This window comes from Sciurus vulgaris (genome assembly GCF_902686455.1).
Source record: "Sciurus vulgaris genome assembly, chromosome: 4".
Lineage (NCBI taxonomy): Eukaryota > Metazoa > Chordata > Mammalia > Rodentia > Sciuridae > Sciurus > Sciurus vulgaris.
In genome coordinates, this window is record NC_136464.1 from 84,116,323 (window position 1) to 84,134,778 (window position 18,456).

The 18,456-nt window shown below is 35.2% G+C and overlaps 1 protein-coding gene across 2 annotated transcripts in view; it reads left to right on the forward strand.

Moving 5' to 3' along the window:
- The window catches only part of LOC306660163 (gastric triacylglycerol lipase-like), a 217,910-nt gene that overhangs the window by 132,151 nt on the left and 67,303 nt on the right, over nt 1-18,456 (forward strand). For both annotated transcript variants that reach the window (XM_079138321.1, XM_079138320.1), the window contains one exon: nt 2,310-2,381. In XM_079138321.1, coding sequence (XP_078994447.1) covers nt 2,328-2,381 — 54 coding nt within the window. In that variant the 5' untranslated portion in view covers nt 2,310-2,327. The remainder of the gene's footprint in view (nt 1-2,309; nt 2,382-18,456) is intronic.

Consider the following 18,456-nt stretch of genomic DNA (forward strand, 5'->3'; position numbering starts at 1 on the left):
TCAATTTCTGTGGTGTAGTTATTCCTGACATGACTGATTTGAACCAACCAATGTGGTGCCATTGTACTTAAAGTTGGGAAAAGATGCCCATAATTGGCTCTTGGTGATAGAAACTGGTTCTAGCATACTACTGGATGAAGATGTAAGACTAATTAGATTGGATTTTTAAAATGATTGCACAACAATTGATAAATGACATTCAGTTCCACACTTTAAATGGTTAAAATTATAAATTTTATTTTATGTGTATTTTTCTACAATTAAAAAAAAGATTTTTAAGGAGAGAAAGTGGAGATGGTGAAAACTTTTCTATAGAATCTTGCTAAAAAAGAATAAAAATACTTGTCAAGAGCTGTGGTGGGAAATGGGGAATTGAATCTATCATAAAAGAGAATTAACAGCAGGTTTTTATAATAATGAACATGGTCTACTAAAGAGGAGAAATTTTATGAAGTAAAAGAAAGGGATGGAATTCTAGGATAGATTTTATCTAGTAGACAAGTAATAGATAAGCTTCTGAGCTAACAGAAAGAATATCCATTTTTCATTTGCTGGTAAGTATACTGATGTAGTAAAAGTCTCAGAACTTTTATGATTGCTTCAGGGTTTTATTTTGTTAAAATGGGAAAGTACTTTTCAATAAAATAGAGTATGGATAGGAAAGAAAGTAGAGGTCAGTGGAGAGAAGAGAAGGTATTGCATAATTGTCCAGAAGAGTGGATGAGGAAATGAACTAGGAAATTATGGTATGGTTGTTGAGCAAAGTTAATGTCCTGCATGAGGTGTGCAATCATCAATCTGAAGAGACTTCAATGAGCATAGTTTTAGTTTTTTCTCCAGTTTTGTTCAATCTCAGTATAGGCATATAGTGTGTAGGAATTGAATGTTTCAATGGTTTGTTTTTGTGAAGTAAATAGGATAATACAATACAGGTGGAAAAGTGTCAAGTAAATAAAAGTGAATTATTTTAATGATTACAGAATTTCAGCTGGATAAGAAAGAAAGAAAGTATATAGAAGGAGTAAGATATAATAAAAGATTGGAAGGATGAATGGATGTACAATTTTGGTGGAGTTGAAGGATTTTTGACATTGATATGCTAGAAAGAATTAGGTAATATTTAGAAAATGGAATGAATTAAAAATTAGAGTATGGAGGGACTGCAGTAATAAAAATATTTATGATAAGGTCACAGGTGAATGGCTAGTATGAGGTGGAAGACAAGATCATTGAGGCAAAGAGCTCAAGGAATTAAAGTGAGGTTTTTAGAAAGATTAAATCACTTAAAAATGAAGGCAGGAATAGTTTCAGAAGGAGTAACAGTAAACAGGAACTAAGCAGCAGAACAACCTGGAGTTTAATAGATAATCTCAACAGCAAAAAATAGTAGGTAATATATTGAATGGTATGAGATTCAGAGCTTGGAGGAAACTTCTTAGAGAGGAGGAAGTGAGAATAATTTAAAATAAGAAATAATGAATAAAGAGGATTAACCTAACACTCATGTCCAGTGATCCCAGGTATATGGGAGAAAAAATTGTACCACTTGAAAGAGCTATGGGGGAAGCAGCATTCTCAGAAAAAAACAGATTGTCAGTAGGGCAAGAAGGTGAAAGGGCAAGAAAAGAAGAGGTTTAAGATATAGAGATGATCATGGAATTCCAGATAATAGAGTTTTAGGAGTTAAGGAGAGTTGGGAAGAGTTAGAATAAAACCTATATGGAGCCTTATAAAGTTTAGAAATTCATAGATAATAAGTAACCCAAGAGTCTGATCATCTTGTGATGAAAACATACTCAAAGAGAAAATAAGCATAATCAAATTGGATCTAATAGACTCAAAGCCAATATTAGTGGTGAAGCTAAGAGTGTTTAGGAATGAAGGAAGGGTCAGCTTCTGGGACACATTCTTGTGTCCTGTTGTTTGAGGCAAGGTCGTTTAGAGAGGTATCATCTGAGTCCCAGTGCAAGACACTCACTTGACTTCTGTTGATGAAGCTGAGGATATCTGAGAAAGCCTGATGTTAATTACCCCCAATACACAGGCCCCTTTGGGGTGATAAAAGACTTTGGGGACATGTGCATTTGTATGAAGATGATAGAATCACATCTTTAGATTCCCTGCCCCTAACTTCACCCCTTCCATTTCTTACCCTCACCAAAGGAAGGGAGAAGGGAAGAAGTCCATCTGCATAAATGCCAGCAGACCCACTACAAAGGGGAAATGTGTGCAATGCATACATAACTTGCATCAGCTGCCACTGTAATGAAAAAAAGTACATGGTCTTCTATTTTTTGTTTTTCTTTCAGCTTCTAAATTCTAACAACATGAAAGCTTTTGGCTGGGGCAGTCCTGTTCTGAACTTTCTTCATTTTAATCAGGTATGTCATTATGTACATCTCATATAATAATCAGGAATAATTTAGAAGTTAATGAGAACATGGTAAAAAATGGATAAATGTGATGACAAAATTCTTGAAATATTAGAACCCAAGGTCTCTCTGACTTCAAAGTTTATGCTTTCCTACTATACTTTTCTGCCTCAGCTAAACTCCAGGCCATATGTGACCTTCTCGTATGAAAAAGTCTGAGGTAAAAATTTAAATCAAATTCAATGAAATCAAAGTTAACCTTGGCTGCCAATATTTATAATTTATTAATAAACATTGACAGTAATATAGTCATAGAAAATTTGAAATGCTTTGATGCTTTCAAACATGTTCAAAATACTTCCATGCTTTATAATAAATACTGAAATTACCTCTGTGGAATGTTTGAATATTCTGAATTAAAATAAACTATTAGCTGGGCATGGTGGTACATGCTAGTAATCCCAGAAATTTGGGAAGCTTAGGCAGGAGGATCACAGGCTCATGGATAACCTCAGCAACTTAGCAAGGTCCTGTTTCAATAAAACAAAAAGGGCTGGGGATGCCTTTGGGGATGGGATAGAATGTACATGGGTTGAGTCCCCAGTAACATAAAGCAAAAAACAAAAACAAAAATAAAAAAACAGGAATTATCTAGTTTTTTTTAATTAAAAATCATAAATTTACATAGGGCAATGTTGTTTGATTCATTCTGTTATTTTTTTCCCTTTCCCCCCCACCCCTCCCACCCCTCTTTTCCCTCTATACAGTCCTTCCTTCCTCCATTCTTACCATCCTCCTTATTCTAGTTTTGATATATGTTTATTTCCGAGAAAACATTGTAAGACCTGTTCTTTCATACTTGTTGTTCCATAAATTCATCAAGCCTAATCTGTTAAATTTATTTTAAAATGTCATTTAAATCTACCATTTAATAATTTGATAACAAAACTTTCTAATGTATCATTTTGTGAAAACTCTTTTTTGTTTTACTAATTTATTTTTAGACAACTTCTCCATTGTACAATGTGACCAATATGAATGTGACAACTGCAGCTTGGAGTGGCGGAAATGACTTTTTGGCTGACCCTGAAGATGTTACAATTTTACTTTCTGAAATTACAAACATCATTAATCATAAAACTATTTCTTACTATAATCATATAGACTTTTTGTATGGATTAGATGTTTATCATCAAGTTTACAATGAAATCATTGATATTATCCAAAACAAATCTCTAAAGAACCATGGTACTCTGTGTTTAAAGAGTTTTATCATTCCTATTAAAATTCAGTTATTATAAGCTGGAGGTGGGTGGCACATGCCTATAATCCTGGCTACTCAGGAGGCTAAGGCAGGAGGATCTCAAATGCTAGGCTAGTCTGAGCAGCTTAGCAAGACCCTCAGCAGTTTAGTGAGAACTTGTCTTAAAATAAAATTTTAAAAAGGCTGGGATATAACTCAGTGATAGAGTGCCCCTGGGTTGAATCTCCTGTACAAAAAAGAAATCCAATAATTTTTCTTACTATGTATGTTTTTTTAACATATTTAATTAGAATATTCAGTAAAACAATTGTCTATTTTCTCCCTGTTCCTAGGCCCTTTGTTCATTAAATCAATGGTATTTATATTCACAGGGGAATGTTATATATGTATCAGTACAGTTTGAATTTCTTAATAGAATTTAAATAACTAATGTCAGAAACAATAATCTTAACCATTTTTTTTCTTAAAAGATAGCCTTTTAAAAAAGTTCTTCATTTTCTTCAAAAGAATATGAACTAACATTATGCATAAATAATGGAGTCTGGATATGAAAACTAATTTTCCTCTCTGCTGAATGAAAAGTAAAAACAGTTTCCTAGCTGTGAAAAGAATTTGGGGGAAAAAAGAAGAGGAGGCCTGGATTCCAGTGTAATGTTGCTTCCTTCTGATTGCTTCAGGTCATGTCCCAGAAGTAGGGACATTATAGAAAGCATATAGGGTTGTGCCTCACTTTCCCAAGGGCATAGCCCAGGGAGACTGAAGTTAGCTTTCTAGCCCAGTGTGTTTACGAAGTAGCAATGGTTGAGGTATATGCCTCTGTAAATAGACTTGAGCATGGCTTCACAAAATATCTACTTATAGTTTAGTGCATTAAGAGAGCCAAGAGTTTCTTAAACACCAGAGAAGTATAGATATGTTCAAGAGAGAAGATGGGAAGAGACTGAAGATGTAAGATGAAAGGATACTGTGAATAGATGGTAACAAAACAATGGGCATCAGTGGCAGGTCTCCTAATGGCATTCAGACTTCTTGTTTCTGGTTCCACACATAAGGAGTTTGGAAGTCACCATCTAAACAATAAGGCTAAACAGACTAAAAATCCAACAACTTTTCTTGGATCTTTAAGGGAGGTAAGGACATAGAGAAAAATGCTGCCCCCAAGGTCAGAGGGATAGGTGAATACAGGTAGTTATAGTTAACCTAAGCAAAGACTTAAGAGCAGAAACTACCTAGAGAACCAATGCCAATGTAGGAAAATCTGAATAGTAAGTGATGAACTGCAGGACACGCTGTGCACAAGTCTGACAGTCAAAATCTCCAGGGTAACCCAGTCATAGGAGACAATCTTTTGTTAAGTTTCACTTTCAGGAGCCTGACCAGGTTCTCACAGTAACTATTTGAGAAAAATTCCTCTGTGATTCTGGTAGAGGAAAAGGAGGAAAAAGCATTTTGAGATATACAGGATCAGAGCACTTGGTTAACAACAAGGTAGTAAGGTTTTCCTCAGGGGAAACTAGTTCACCAGAGCCTAACACCTGGGGAAATGTTATATCCATCTCCACTAATAATCCTTCAATGTGTGAGAAGAAAACATGGGCTCTAACCCACTGTAGCCCATTTTTCCCACCTGAGGTGGGGGTATGGTGGATTTGAGAGTTTTCCTGACTGATAAACATTTTGCATGTTTTCCTACATCATTGCTGGAAGAATTGAGTACATCTCTGTGCTTGCACACTGGAGAGTACATCTGGAAGCTTCTGCTTGGTTTCTCTTCTTACTTTTGCTCATTTTAATCTGTATTCTTGTGTTGTAATAAAAGTAACTGGGAGTAAAACAATTTTTCTGAGGCCTGTGTTTCCTTCTGGTATTATCGCGTCTAAAAGTATTCTTGGAATCTCTCAACACAAATCTAAAAGGAAATCACAGAGGCAAGTGACTAGAACTGACCTTTCATAAAAGAGAGAATCCAAAGTACCATTAAACTTTTCAAAAGATGCTCCACTATTGAGAGGCTTTAAAAAGATGCCTAAGATTGGTACAAACTCATAGAATGGCTAAAATTAAAAAGCTTTTGCCAACTGTTGCATTGTATGGGTATGTGGAACAACCAGAAATCTCATACACTGTTGGTGAGAACATAAATTGGTGAAGTTAATTTGAAAAACTCTTTGGAATTGACTACTATTGTTTTAAATACACATACCTTAGAACCTGTCAATTCTACAACTGAGAATATACCCAACACAACTGCAGGCAAATGTGTATGAAAATATACAAGAATGTTCACAACAGCATTATTTTAGCAGCCAAAATTGGAAAAACATCAAATATCCATTCACAGTAGTACATATATACAAAGAAAATGTTTCATTCATATAATATGATATGCATTAAAATAAATAAACCATTGCTACATCAATAACACATAATAGTTTCATAAAACCTAATTTGAAGTAAAAGAAGCCAGAACCAAGAATGGCTAACTTGCTTAATACAAATTTCAAAAACTATAAGGTTAGGAGTGAAGACAGTGGTTACCTTTTGGAGAGAAAGGTGAGCAGTAACTAGAAGGCAATAGACCTGCTTCTTTGGTGTCAGAAGTGTTTTAATTATTGATCTGCATAGTGGCTACACAGATTCATTAATTTGTGTTAATTTGTTGCTCTGTTCACGTAGTTTTTATACTTTTTGTGCATTATAAATCAACAAAGAAGCAAAGAAAAACCTTTATTATTATGGAAAAAATTCAGAGGTGATTATTAGGGAATGACTTATTACAATGGGAATGTATCTACCTAATTGGTTGGGCTGCACAGGACACATTAGAGCTAAAGAACTCTGAAAGCTTGATATGAAGAAAGTGGTGGACAAGAGCTTAAACAACAACTTTCTCAGTCAGATATCCTATTAATATTGCCAATAATGTTACATAATGAAATGACAATTCATCTTAAAAATATTGAATATTTTTTCATGTGTCAAAATTTATATTGACATGCACAGCTAAAGCAAATGCACATTGTTTCTCTCTTTTATATCTGTTGTTATAACTTTCTCCAATAGGGTGTTATGTTCACATTGTCTAATTGAGGTTATTTTATGTTTGGTTTACTTTTTCTATACTTTACTTTTTCTCTGTGTTTCTAATAAAAGTTTTCATCCATCTTCAAATATTTTCTTGAAATCTCTGTTCGTCAAACACAGGTACCCAGTGCTTGACTGCTTAATTGAGATCATAGAGACCAATAAGATTTGGAAACCTCTTAGCTTCTTCCTTTTCAATGTAGTATCCTTCCATGTTTCCACATCCTTGATCCACCCACATGTCTCTTTTCTCTGAGCAAATGCTGTTCCCATCCCTCATTGACTCTAAGACCACTATCCATATTCTTCATCTTATTCTTTTTATTCTAGGATCTTGTTCTATTTATTTTGCTATTTCTGTTTTGCATCTTCATTTTTTTTCCTATGCAATATCATCTTCTGTCAAAGATGTGCTTAGGTTTCACAGACCTGCTACATAACTTATCGGACCTAGTGCAAAAAGAAAACAAAGAGCCCCTTGTTCTAAAACTCTTATTTTAATATGGCAATACCAAAGCATTGAAACCAAGTACTGAATCTTTTAAAATGGGCCAGATCACACCTCTGTGAAGTCAACCATAGGTCTTCATTCACTTAAACACTCCCCAGTTTCATTATCCTCCTTCTGTTCTGCCTTTGTTCAAATTTGAAATGAATAATTTATACTTATTTTCTTGGCTTATCAATTACCTTGCTTATAATTTAACTGATCATTCTATCAAGTCACTAAATCTGTTCAATAAGTTCATCAGTTGTCCTTTCAACTCTCCTCTTGCATATAATGCCATTGCTACCATCTCTCTCCTAGCCCACTGCCACCAAACTGATTACATTCTACTGCATTCTGGTTTCTCCTTTGTATATTCTAAATTCTCATCTCTCTCTCCCTATCCTTAGCATTTTTCTCTCTGTGATTTCTCCAGGTAATTTTATCCTTTAATTTGACCTGGATGATCTATTTTTCAAATCTGAACCCTGAGGCTTATTTACTCAACTGTCTGTATAATGAACCTTCACTGAGTTCAGCAATATCCAGTTTTGATAATATGCTGTTAATTAAATAAGTGTTTATATTTTGTAGACCCCCACAGGTGCATAAGAGCTGACATTTGTTCTGGCAAATCAATTTATGACCTATATTCTGCTTCCCATCCCTCAAACACTCTACTGAGGTTTGAGGTCCTGAAAAATATAATTTGGAAGAGCTGTTCCAAAATTAAAAACATTTAGAAATTAAGTATTTCCAATTTAAATATACCAACCATAAACTGCTAAACATGATAGAACTAATGTATTGAATCCTTTGGCTTCCCATTGGAAACTTTCTTTCTTGTAAACATTTTCCCATTAGGAAGAAATCTTTGTATATGGTTATTTGGATAGTTTTAAATTGACCTAAATATATTGATATTTGATTCACATTTCTCTAAAGTTATGTCTTTCTCTAAGGATGTAACAGGAAACTTTCTGAAGTAACAACTATACCCATTGACCCTGGAATTCAATCATTATAATAATTGGGTTAGTCTAGTAGAATAGGAATCTGTTACAAAATATTTTAAAATTATCTTGGATAAATAATTATCCTTTTGCCTGATTGTGCTTATTCACTCATTCCTATCATCATAAATCTACTGATTATAGATTTGTGGCAATTTCTATTAGAAACCCAGATTATGGAGATTGATCCATTAGGCCATTTCTTCAGGGAAAATATCCAGCATTAACAATAAATATATCTGGTTATAATTATTGTCAAATCTGATGCAATCTCAGGTTTAGCTTGAGAAATAAGACTGAGAACACTTTTTTTAAAAATATTCAGAAATTGGAAGGCATTTTCTCATTTTTCTGGATCTTAAGAATTGAAAATTGTTCAACTTTTCTCATGAACATTTCAATAGTCATGTTACCCATATGCCTTAACTATTTTTAATTGGGGTTTTTCACTCTTTAAGATTTTGTATTCTTTCTTAAATTATGGAAAAATATATAATAATATTTGTGATTTTAAGTGTACTATTCAGTGGAACTAAATACATATAAATGTTTATTTCATTAATTTCCTTTCTAATCTTTATTATTTCCTTCCTTCTTGGTTTTGAAATTTATTTGCTCTTGTTTTTCAAGGAATTTGAGATGTATCTCTAGGTTTTTCTTAGTAGTGCCAGCTTAGTAGCCATGAGTTTTTTTAGCTTCTGCTTAACTTGGAAGGTTTTTATTTTACCTCTCATTTTGAAGGATAGCTTTGCTGGATGTAGCAATCTTGGTTGACAGTTTCTTCTTAGAAAACATCTAAAACTTTTCAGATTTTAGAGTTTGTGCTGAGAAATGGGCAGTAGTTCTGATTGGCTTACCTCTAAAGTGACCTGAAGTTTTTCTGTGGAGGCTTTTAAATTCCATGTTCTATATGTTCGGCATTTTAATTATAAAGTGTCATGGAGTGTTGAGGGCCGTCTTGGACAAGATGGCGCCTGGCAATGAGCCAAAGGGCACTGGATACCAAAATAAGGAAGTACCCAAAAAGGTTGCTTGCCTACTAGTTTCTTGGAGACTTATGACGTATTAACGCCAGGCTCTAGGATTGGCTATCTAATATCATGCTGCGTGTGGACAGCTTGTGATCCATGTAGTGCTATGCTGACATTCCTCTGCATGCTCTCCTGTGTGAGAGAAAGATTTGCTATAATTGGCTGATAAGCTAGGAGCTTGGGGGAGGAGAAGGAGAGAGGGTAGAAGAAGGGAGATAGGGGCAGAACAAAGGAGGCAGGAAAACAGGGAGGACGCAATAAATCTCATCAACTAAAGACTGGTGGTGTCTCCTTTCTCCGTGCTGGTTCCGCTGGATGGAACAATGGAGTGTTTTTTTCTTGATCTTGTCTATTTGGAGTTCTGTGCCTCCTGTATTGGATATCCATCCTATTCTCAAGGTTTGGAAAAAAATTTATTATTTCCCTGGCATTTAGCCAGATGTACTGGGAGAGTCAGGAGTAGAAAACAGAGTTAAAGGATTTGAAAAACTTGCAGGTTGACCAGAAAATTGTATTTAAATCTGTGGTTAGGGAAGTTAAAGGATGTGAAATAATTAGAGATGAGAGTTGTATTCTAAGCAGTCCATCCTAGTTTGAATGGAGTACCCAGTAATTCTAGGCAGTAACTCTAGGCAGGTGGGGCATGGTTGGAGAAGGTAGGTCATTGGGGGAATGCACTAGCAGGGTGAGTCTTTCCTGTGGACTCTTCCTTACCTCTTTCTGCTTCCTGATCCCACCATGAGCTGAGCAGTCTTTTCCATTGGGCCCTTCCCCTATGATGTACTACCTCACCTTGAGCCCAGAGCAATGGAGTCAGCCCATCCATAGACTGAGACCTCTGAAATCATGAGCCCAAAATAAATATTTCCTAAGTTATTTGTCAGGTGTTTTGATTATAGTAATGAAAAAGCTGACTAAAACACCACATTGACTTCAAACTCATTTTATTATGTAATTTGTCATTTTAGGGCAGTAGAAAACTGATGCCTATTACAGTAGTTCTATAAAGATGGTAAAATTCAGCCACAAAATGTTTAAAAGGGCCAAAAAGGTGTTGGGTTGAGATGTGTGTGTGTGTGTGTGTCTGTGTGTGTGTGTGTGTGTGTGTAAGTTAATGCAATGATCAGGCAGCCTGTTCAGTTATCAGGCCAGATATTTTAAGGGTTTGTCATTAAGAACCTAATCTACCACTGGACATGCCTGTAATCCCAGTGACTTGGGATGCTGATGCAAGTTCAAAGCTAGCCTTAGCAACTAAGCGAGGCCCTAAGCAACTTATCAAATCCCTGTCTCAAAACAAAACATGAAAGAAGCTGCGAATGTTGCTCAGTGGTTAAGTGCCCAGGTTTAATCCCTGATACCAAAAAACAAAAACAAACAAAACCCACCACAAATCTACCAAGATCCAGGCTAATGATTGAAACCACCTCTTGGTGGTTGGCTATTCCATCCATGAAGAAGATTTGGGTGATGTTTTTGACTGTGATTGTGATTTTAAAACAGTGAGTATAGATCCAGAATCTGCTCATTAGTTGGTATTTTTTTCTTTTTTTTTTTTTTTTTTATTTGAATTGATTGGACCTGGAGAAGATTGCTATTCAGGGATCTCCCCTTAGTTTCTTTCCTTTCTCATATAGTGCCACCTCCTTTTTCTGTCACCCTCCAGTGCTCAACACTAATCTCCAATGGAAGGTCAAATCTTTTATCTTTAGATAAAAATAAATCCTTAATCTCCTTTCAAGGATGGATGATGTACATTTCTCTAAGTTAGTATCAATAACTGCATATATGAAAATAGTCTTACACATGGTGTATTATTATATTTTATGCTATATTATCATAAAGTAAAGTCTTATCTAATATTTATTTTAACACTTTCTTCATGGAAAGTTTCTTTCAATTCTACTTTCAAAATAATTTATAATTTATTATTGACACAAGCCAACATTATTCAATATCTCATATGGATGGGCCACAAATGTCAAATCTTATTTTGCTTAACCTGTAACTGTGACCCCATGACATGTAAACATCAGATTTGGATCTATCTATTTATGTTCTATACATATATTATATATATATAATAACATTACTGCTACAGTCACTTAGATATCATTTTTCCCAACATGGTCGTGTAACTTTATCTCCAACCAAAGATGATTTCATGCCAAAGCACATCAGGTATACCAAAATGTTACATGAACTAACAATATTATCTTCTATTGCATTTGTCTTTAACTTCTTTCTTTTAACAAAAACAGGCAAGCACCATTTCATTTTATTATAATTGACCCTAACTAAAGGTACATAAATTTTTTCCTTCAGTTTTCTCTATTATCTGTATGATCTCCTATTTTTGCTTCTCTACTTCTGGTTTCTTCTTACAATAGCTCCTAGAATTTACTTCACACAGTATGTATTCCTATGGATGGTAGCATTGGCAGGAACTTTTATTAATTATTTAATTGTTGTTTAAACAATTCTACAAGCCTCCTGGATATTTCTGTGTCCTTGTGTTATTTACTAACATTTGGCTCCAGAAGACACTTGTTAAACCCACAGAGTACAAAGGACAATTCATACTGTTGGGAATCCCTTCTTTTATTTTTTATAGCAATTACCTCTTTAGAAAAATTGACTGTCATTCAGAGATATGGTGAATTTATATCTACACAAATTTCATTCTTTCCAAGTCAACATTTTCTGGAAGACTGGAAATTGTGTTAAAACTACTAAAATGAAATTTACAGTGTATTTGTTTTCTGTCTAGAGATTAATTTGAAGATTTAAGATAGGGTTTTACTATATTTCAACCTGAAAAAGAAACATGAAATACCTGGAACAAACAGCAACAACCATGTCAGTTCCCCAATGTCTCCATCTTCTCCTCTTCTGAATCTATTTGATGATAGCCAGATGATTAGGCCTATGTGTGCACAGAGGGTTTTTCTTGTGCCTCAGGAGAGAATTATGAACCTGGTAGTTTATGTAAAAGTAGAACAGTTTTTAGCTCTAACCTCTCCTGCTGAGAGAGGGAAAAAAAATCTTGGGAGTTCCCTTGGAATACAAATGACTGGCTCCATGACTCAGAGTTTCATTCCTCTCTGAAATATGAATAAAGTCTTAGGAAGACAAAGACAAAAGTTGATAACACAAAATAAAAGAATTTGACTTCAGGGGAAAAGTTTTATTTATTGCTCTTTGAATGGGAGCAGATCACTAAATATCTTTTAACTTCAGTCTTATCCTTTAACACAGGTCCTAGCTTTCTTTTTCCAGAAAGCCCTAACCACACAGAAATATGAAGTTATCCACTTCCAGATAGTACCTTTTGGACACTGAGTATCCTCGAATATAGATCTGATAACTACAGATATGTAAGACCAAAGATAAGTTAACTACAATCTCTTGGCACAGATTTTATATCTGAGAAGCAGATGAATCTTCATCCACTCAGCACTATTAGGCCAAGATACTGAGCTCTATTTCAGGCAGATTGAACAGTACTATATTATTTTTTAGGGCATAGATGTCATACTTCAGCTATCTTCCAATCATCTCTTCTATAGCCAGAATATGTATTAGTGAAAAAAGATAAATGTATTTCCCTAAATAGATAATTTTCTAATTTTTTTGTTCCTCGACATCCATATATCACGTGGAGGTAAATCACTGGTGCTGAGCTAGAAATATCTACAAGAATAGTGTGAATGGGGCCAATCAATGTATAAGGAATGGGCAGTGGCTCCATCATGAAGATGTGGTAACATTCTGATAAAGAATCCAACTGCAGAGAATCCCTGTCCAGGAAGGTTAATCTTGACTCTAAGCTCAGTGTAGGAATGTGACTTTGTGAATGGAATGGCTCTAAGACTGTGTTCAAGACAGAAGAATGCATTTATACATTTTGATAGATCATATATAAGTGCAGTATAATTTCTCATTTTTCTGATTATACATATTGCAGGATCACATCAGTCATGCAGTCATATATGTACATGAGGTAATAATGTCTGTTTCACTTTACTATCCTTCCTACCCCCATACCCCTTCCCATCCCTTCACTCCCCCTACCTAATATAAAGTAACTTATTTTTTCCTCCTTCCCCCATTGTGAATTACCTTCCACATATCAGAGAAAACATTTGGCCTTTGGGTTTTTGGGTTTGGCTTATTTCACTTACCATGATATTCTCTAACTCCACCCATTTTACCAGCAAATGCCAGAATTTCATTCTTCTTTAAAGCTGAGTAATATTCCATTGTGTGTGTGTATATATATTGTGGTATATATATATACATATATATATATACACACCACATTTTATTTACCATTCTTCTGTATATACCACATATAAACCATATATCTATATATATGGTGTATATATATATATATATATATATATATATATATATATTACGTTTGCTTTTTCCATTCATCTATTGAAGGGCATCTAGGTTAGTTTCATAGTTTAGCTATTGTGAGTTGAGTTGCTATAAACATTGATGTGACTGTGTCACTGTAGTATGTGATTTTAAGTCCTTTGGATATAAATGGAGGAGTGGGATAACTGTGTCAAATGGTGGTTCCATTTCCAAGTTTTCTGAGGACTCTCCATACTATATATTCACTTTTCTATTCATCAATTGCACAATAACTTTTGGCCCAATTTTGTCAGATGCCAGTATGTGCAACAGGAAGGTAGTAGTGAGCAAGAAAGAAAAATTCCTACCCTCACAAAACATATACCATAGTGAAAAGAATATATTAAAACCAACTGTATAAATATTCAGGAATGTTCCACATATTAACAAATACTATGTAAGAAAAGAAGCAAAAGAAGAGTAACTGGCTATCTGCTTTGGTGGCATGGTCAGAAAGGGATTTTATGAAGAGGTGTTTTTTTTTTTTTTTTTTTAACTTAGGCCATTTTTAATTCCTGTATAAATTACCAATTCATTATATATCCTAATATTTATATAGCACTTTGTCACTTGCAGAGTGTTTTTTTATTGTAAACAAATGGGATACATGTTGTTTCTCTGTTTGTACATGGAGTAAAGGCATACCATTTGTGTAATCATAAATTTACATAGGGCAAAGTTGTTTGATTCATTCTGTTATTTTTCCCTTCCCCCACCCCTCTTTTCCCTCTATACAGTCCTTCCTTCCTCCATTCTTGATCCCCTCCCTAACCCTAACTGTAACCCTAACACTAACTCCTCTCACCCCCCATTATGTGTCACCATCCACTTATCAGCGAGATCATTCGTCCTTTGGTTTTTTGAGATTGGCTTACCTCACTTAGCATGATATTCTCCAATTTCATCCATTTGCCAGCAAATGCCATAATTTTATCATTCTTTATGGCTGAGTAATATTCCATTGTGTACACACACACACACACACACACACATATATATATTATCACAGTTTCTTTATCCACTCGTCAATTGAAGGACATCTAGGTTGATTCCACAATCTGGCTATTGTGAATTGAGCAGCTATGAACATCGATGTGGCTGCATCTCTGTAGTAAGCTGATTTTAAGTCCTTTGGGTATAAGGCCAAGGAGTGGGATAGCTGGGTCAAATTGTGATTCCATTCCAAGTTTTCTAAGGAATCTCCACACTGCTTTCCAGAGTGGCTGCACTAATTTGCAGCCCCACCAGCAATGTATGAGTGTACTGAAGAGGTGGTTTTAAATGGAATAGCAAAGATAGGCAATGAGACAAATTTATAGGGAATGGCATTCCAATCAGAGATCAGAATTGATGCAGAATCATTACAGAAATTACAAACTTACTGCATTCTAGTTAACAAAATAAAGGTTATTGTTGCCAGAAATTAGACAGCTGGGAAGAATAAAGTAAGAAAAGAGTTATTAGATGCAGGCAGGGAATAGCTCATGAAGTTTTTAATTACTAAACATATCACATTGAAATGCTATAACAATAATATATATTATGTAAAATAAATAAAATAATATATTTAACATAATTTATTTAATAGATATTTATATATCATATGTGATCTTCATGCATTGTTGGTGACTTTTCCCCCTACATTTTCACTTTAACAAGTAAATTAATATTGAAAATTCTTTATATCATCTTAGTCACTTTTGTGTTGTTTTAACAAAATATCTGAGGCTGGATACATTGTAGAGAAAAGAGACTTATTTAGCTCACGGTTCTGGAGATTTAAGAGCATGGCATGGGTATCTGCTTGGCTCTGGTAAGTGCCTCATGAAAGATGGCATCGCTAATGGCAGGAATGCATGCAGAAGTTATCATGTTATCACATGGTAAGATAGGAAGCAAGAGAAAGGGAAAGGGACCAGCTCACTTATTTTATATAAATATATATCATCCATCTCTTTCAGGGACTACTCCCCTTAATCAGACATGATCTACCTCTGTGAGACAACATTGATCCATTTCTGAGATGGAGGTCCTATGACTTAATCACCTTACACTATAGTCTGCCTCGTAAATCTTTCACCACCTCAACACTGCCACTTTGGGACTAAGTTTCCAGGACATGAACTGTAGATGTTCAGAGATGGGTTTGCTGAGGGTGAGGATGAACAATGCCTACCCTACCTAGCCTTACCCAGCGCCCTTACTTAGGCATCGGAGATCGAGCTCTGAAGGCACCGATCTAATTTTATTTAGGGTTGCACAGGACATATATAGGCACATTATCCAATCAGGTTAACACGCTTGTTAAAGTATAACAGAGTCAGCCTATAGGTCCAGGGTCCAGGTAGTGTAAACAAACCAAGCATGCCTAAGCAATTCTGCCCAGCAACAGGTCTGAGACAAAGGACTGGGGGAATGGCAAGCTCCTGCACACAGCATGAGGCAAGGCAGTGCTGTGGAGCTCACATCACAGCTTTCTCTGATGCATGACCCAATGAGGCCTCCCCTCAGCTCAAACAGCCTCAGCAATTGCAAAGACTTTCATTCCATGGCGACTCTTTACCGTTACCTCAGTTTCTGTGTTCAGACTGTTTGGTGTACTTAGACCATGGTGTCAGTGACTGCTGTCAGATAAGCTTAAGGAATGTTCCCTACAATAAACCTTTGGGAGGACAAATCACATCCAGACTATAACATGCACATTTCCTGTTGTATATATGCCAGGTTACTTTCAATGATACACAAGAGTAAAAATAGGTAAGGTAAGAAAACTATATCCTAATTTTACTAGATTATGCCAATTATTTTCCAAAAATGATTATTCCAATTTGCTATCCTACAGGGAATATGAATGTTTGCTGATATTTGTCATAGGTTTTTGTTGTTACTGTATTTTTTCCTATTGAGCTATTTGTATTTTTTAAATCAATTCATGTGTTTTTCATATATTCTGATTACTAATGCTTTGTCATTTATGTTTTTAAAGTATTATCTGTCAGTTTTTTAAAATTTATTTTTATTGTAATCAAATGGGATACATGTTGTTTCTGTTTGTACATGGAGTAACGGCATACCATTTGTGTAATCATACATTTACATAGGATAATGGTATTTGATTCATTCTGTTATTTTTTCCTCCCCCCCAACCATCCCACCCCTCTTTTCCCTCTATATAGTCCCTCTTTTCCTCCATTCTGGTCCCCCTCCCACCCCCCATTATGTGTCATCACCCACTTATCAGCCAGATCATTCGTCCTTTGGTTTTTTGAGATTGGCTTACCTCACTTAGCATGATATTCTCCAATTTCATCCATTTGCCTGCAAATGCCATAATTTTATTATTCTTTATAGCTGAGCAATATTCCATTGTGTATATGTGTGTGTGTGTGTGTGTGTGTGTGTGTGTGTGTGTATATATATATATATATATATATATATATATACACCACAGTTTCTTTATCCATTCATAAACTGAAGGACATCTAGGTTGGTTCCACAATCTGGCTATTGTGAATTGAGCAGCTATGAACATTGATATGGCTCTGTAATATGCTGATTTTAAGTCCTTTGGGCATAGGCTGAGGAGTGGGATAACTGGGTCAAATGGTGGGTCCATTCCAAGTTTTCTAAAGAATCTCCACACTGCTTTCCAGAGTAGCTGCACTAATTTGCAGCCCTATCAGCAATGTATGAGTGTACCTTTTTCCCCACATCCTCTCCAACACCTATTGTTGCTTGTATTCTTGATAATCACCATTCTAATTGGGGTGGGATGGAATCTTAGGTTAGTTTTGATTTGCATTTCTCTTATTACTAAAAATGTTGAACATTTTTACATATGTCTGTTGATTGCTTGTAGATCTTCTGTGAAGTGTCTGTTCATTTCCTTAGCTCATTTGTTGATTGAATTATTTGTATTCTTGGTGTAGAGTTTTTTGAGTTCTTTATATATTCTGGAAATTAGTGCTCTATCTGAAGTATGAGTGGCAAAGATATTCTCCCACTCTGTAGGCTCTCTCTTCACATTACTGATAGTTTCCTTTGCTGAGGCAAAGCTATTTAGTTTGAATCTGTCCCAGGTATTGATTCTTACCTTTATTTCTTGTGCTATGGGAGTCCCATTAAGGAAGTCTGATCCTAAGTCAACAAGTTGAAGATTTGAACCTACTTTTTTTTTCTATAAGATGTAGAGTCTCTGATCTGATTTCAAGGTCCTTGATCCATTATGAATTGATTTTTGTGCAGGGTGAGAGATAGGGGTTTAGTTTCATTCTGTTGCATATGGATTTCCAGTTTTCCCAGTACCATTTGTTGAAGAGGCTATCTTTTCTCCATTGCATATTTTTGGCCCCTTTGTCTAGTATGAGAAAATTGTATTTATTTGGGTTTGTGTCCATGTCCTTTATTCTGTACTGTTGATCTACCTGTCTATTTTGGTACCAACACCATGCTGTTTTTGTTACTATTGCTTTGTAGTATAGTTGAAGTTCTGGTATTGCGATACCCTGTTTTATTCTTCCTGCTAAGGATTGCTTTAGCTATTCTGGGTTTCTTATTCTTCCAGGCTTATTCTTTTAGTTTGAGTCCATCCCATTTATTGATTCTTGCTTTGATTTCTTGTGCTTTGGGAGTCTTATTGAGGAAGTCTGATCTTAAACCAACATGATGAAGATTCGGGCCTACTTTGTCTTCTATTAGGTGCAGGGTCTCTGGTCTAATGCCTAGGTCTTTGATCCATTTTGAGTTGAGTTTTGTGCAGGGTGAGAGGTAGAAGTTTAAT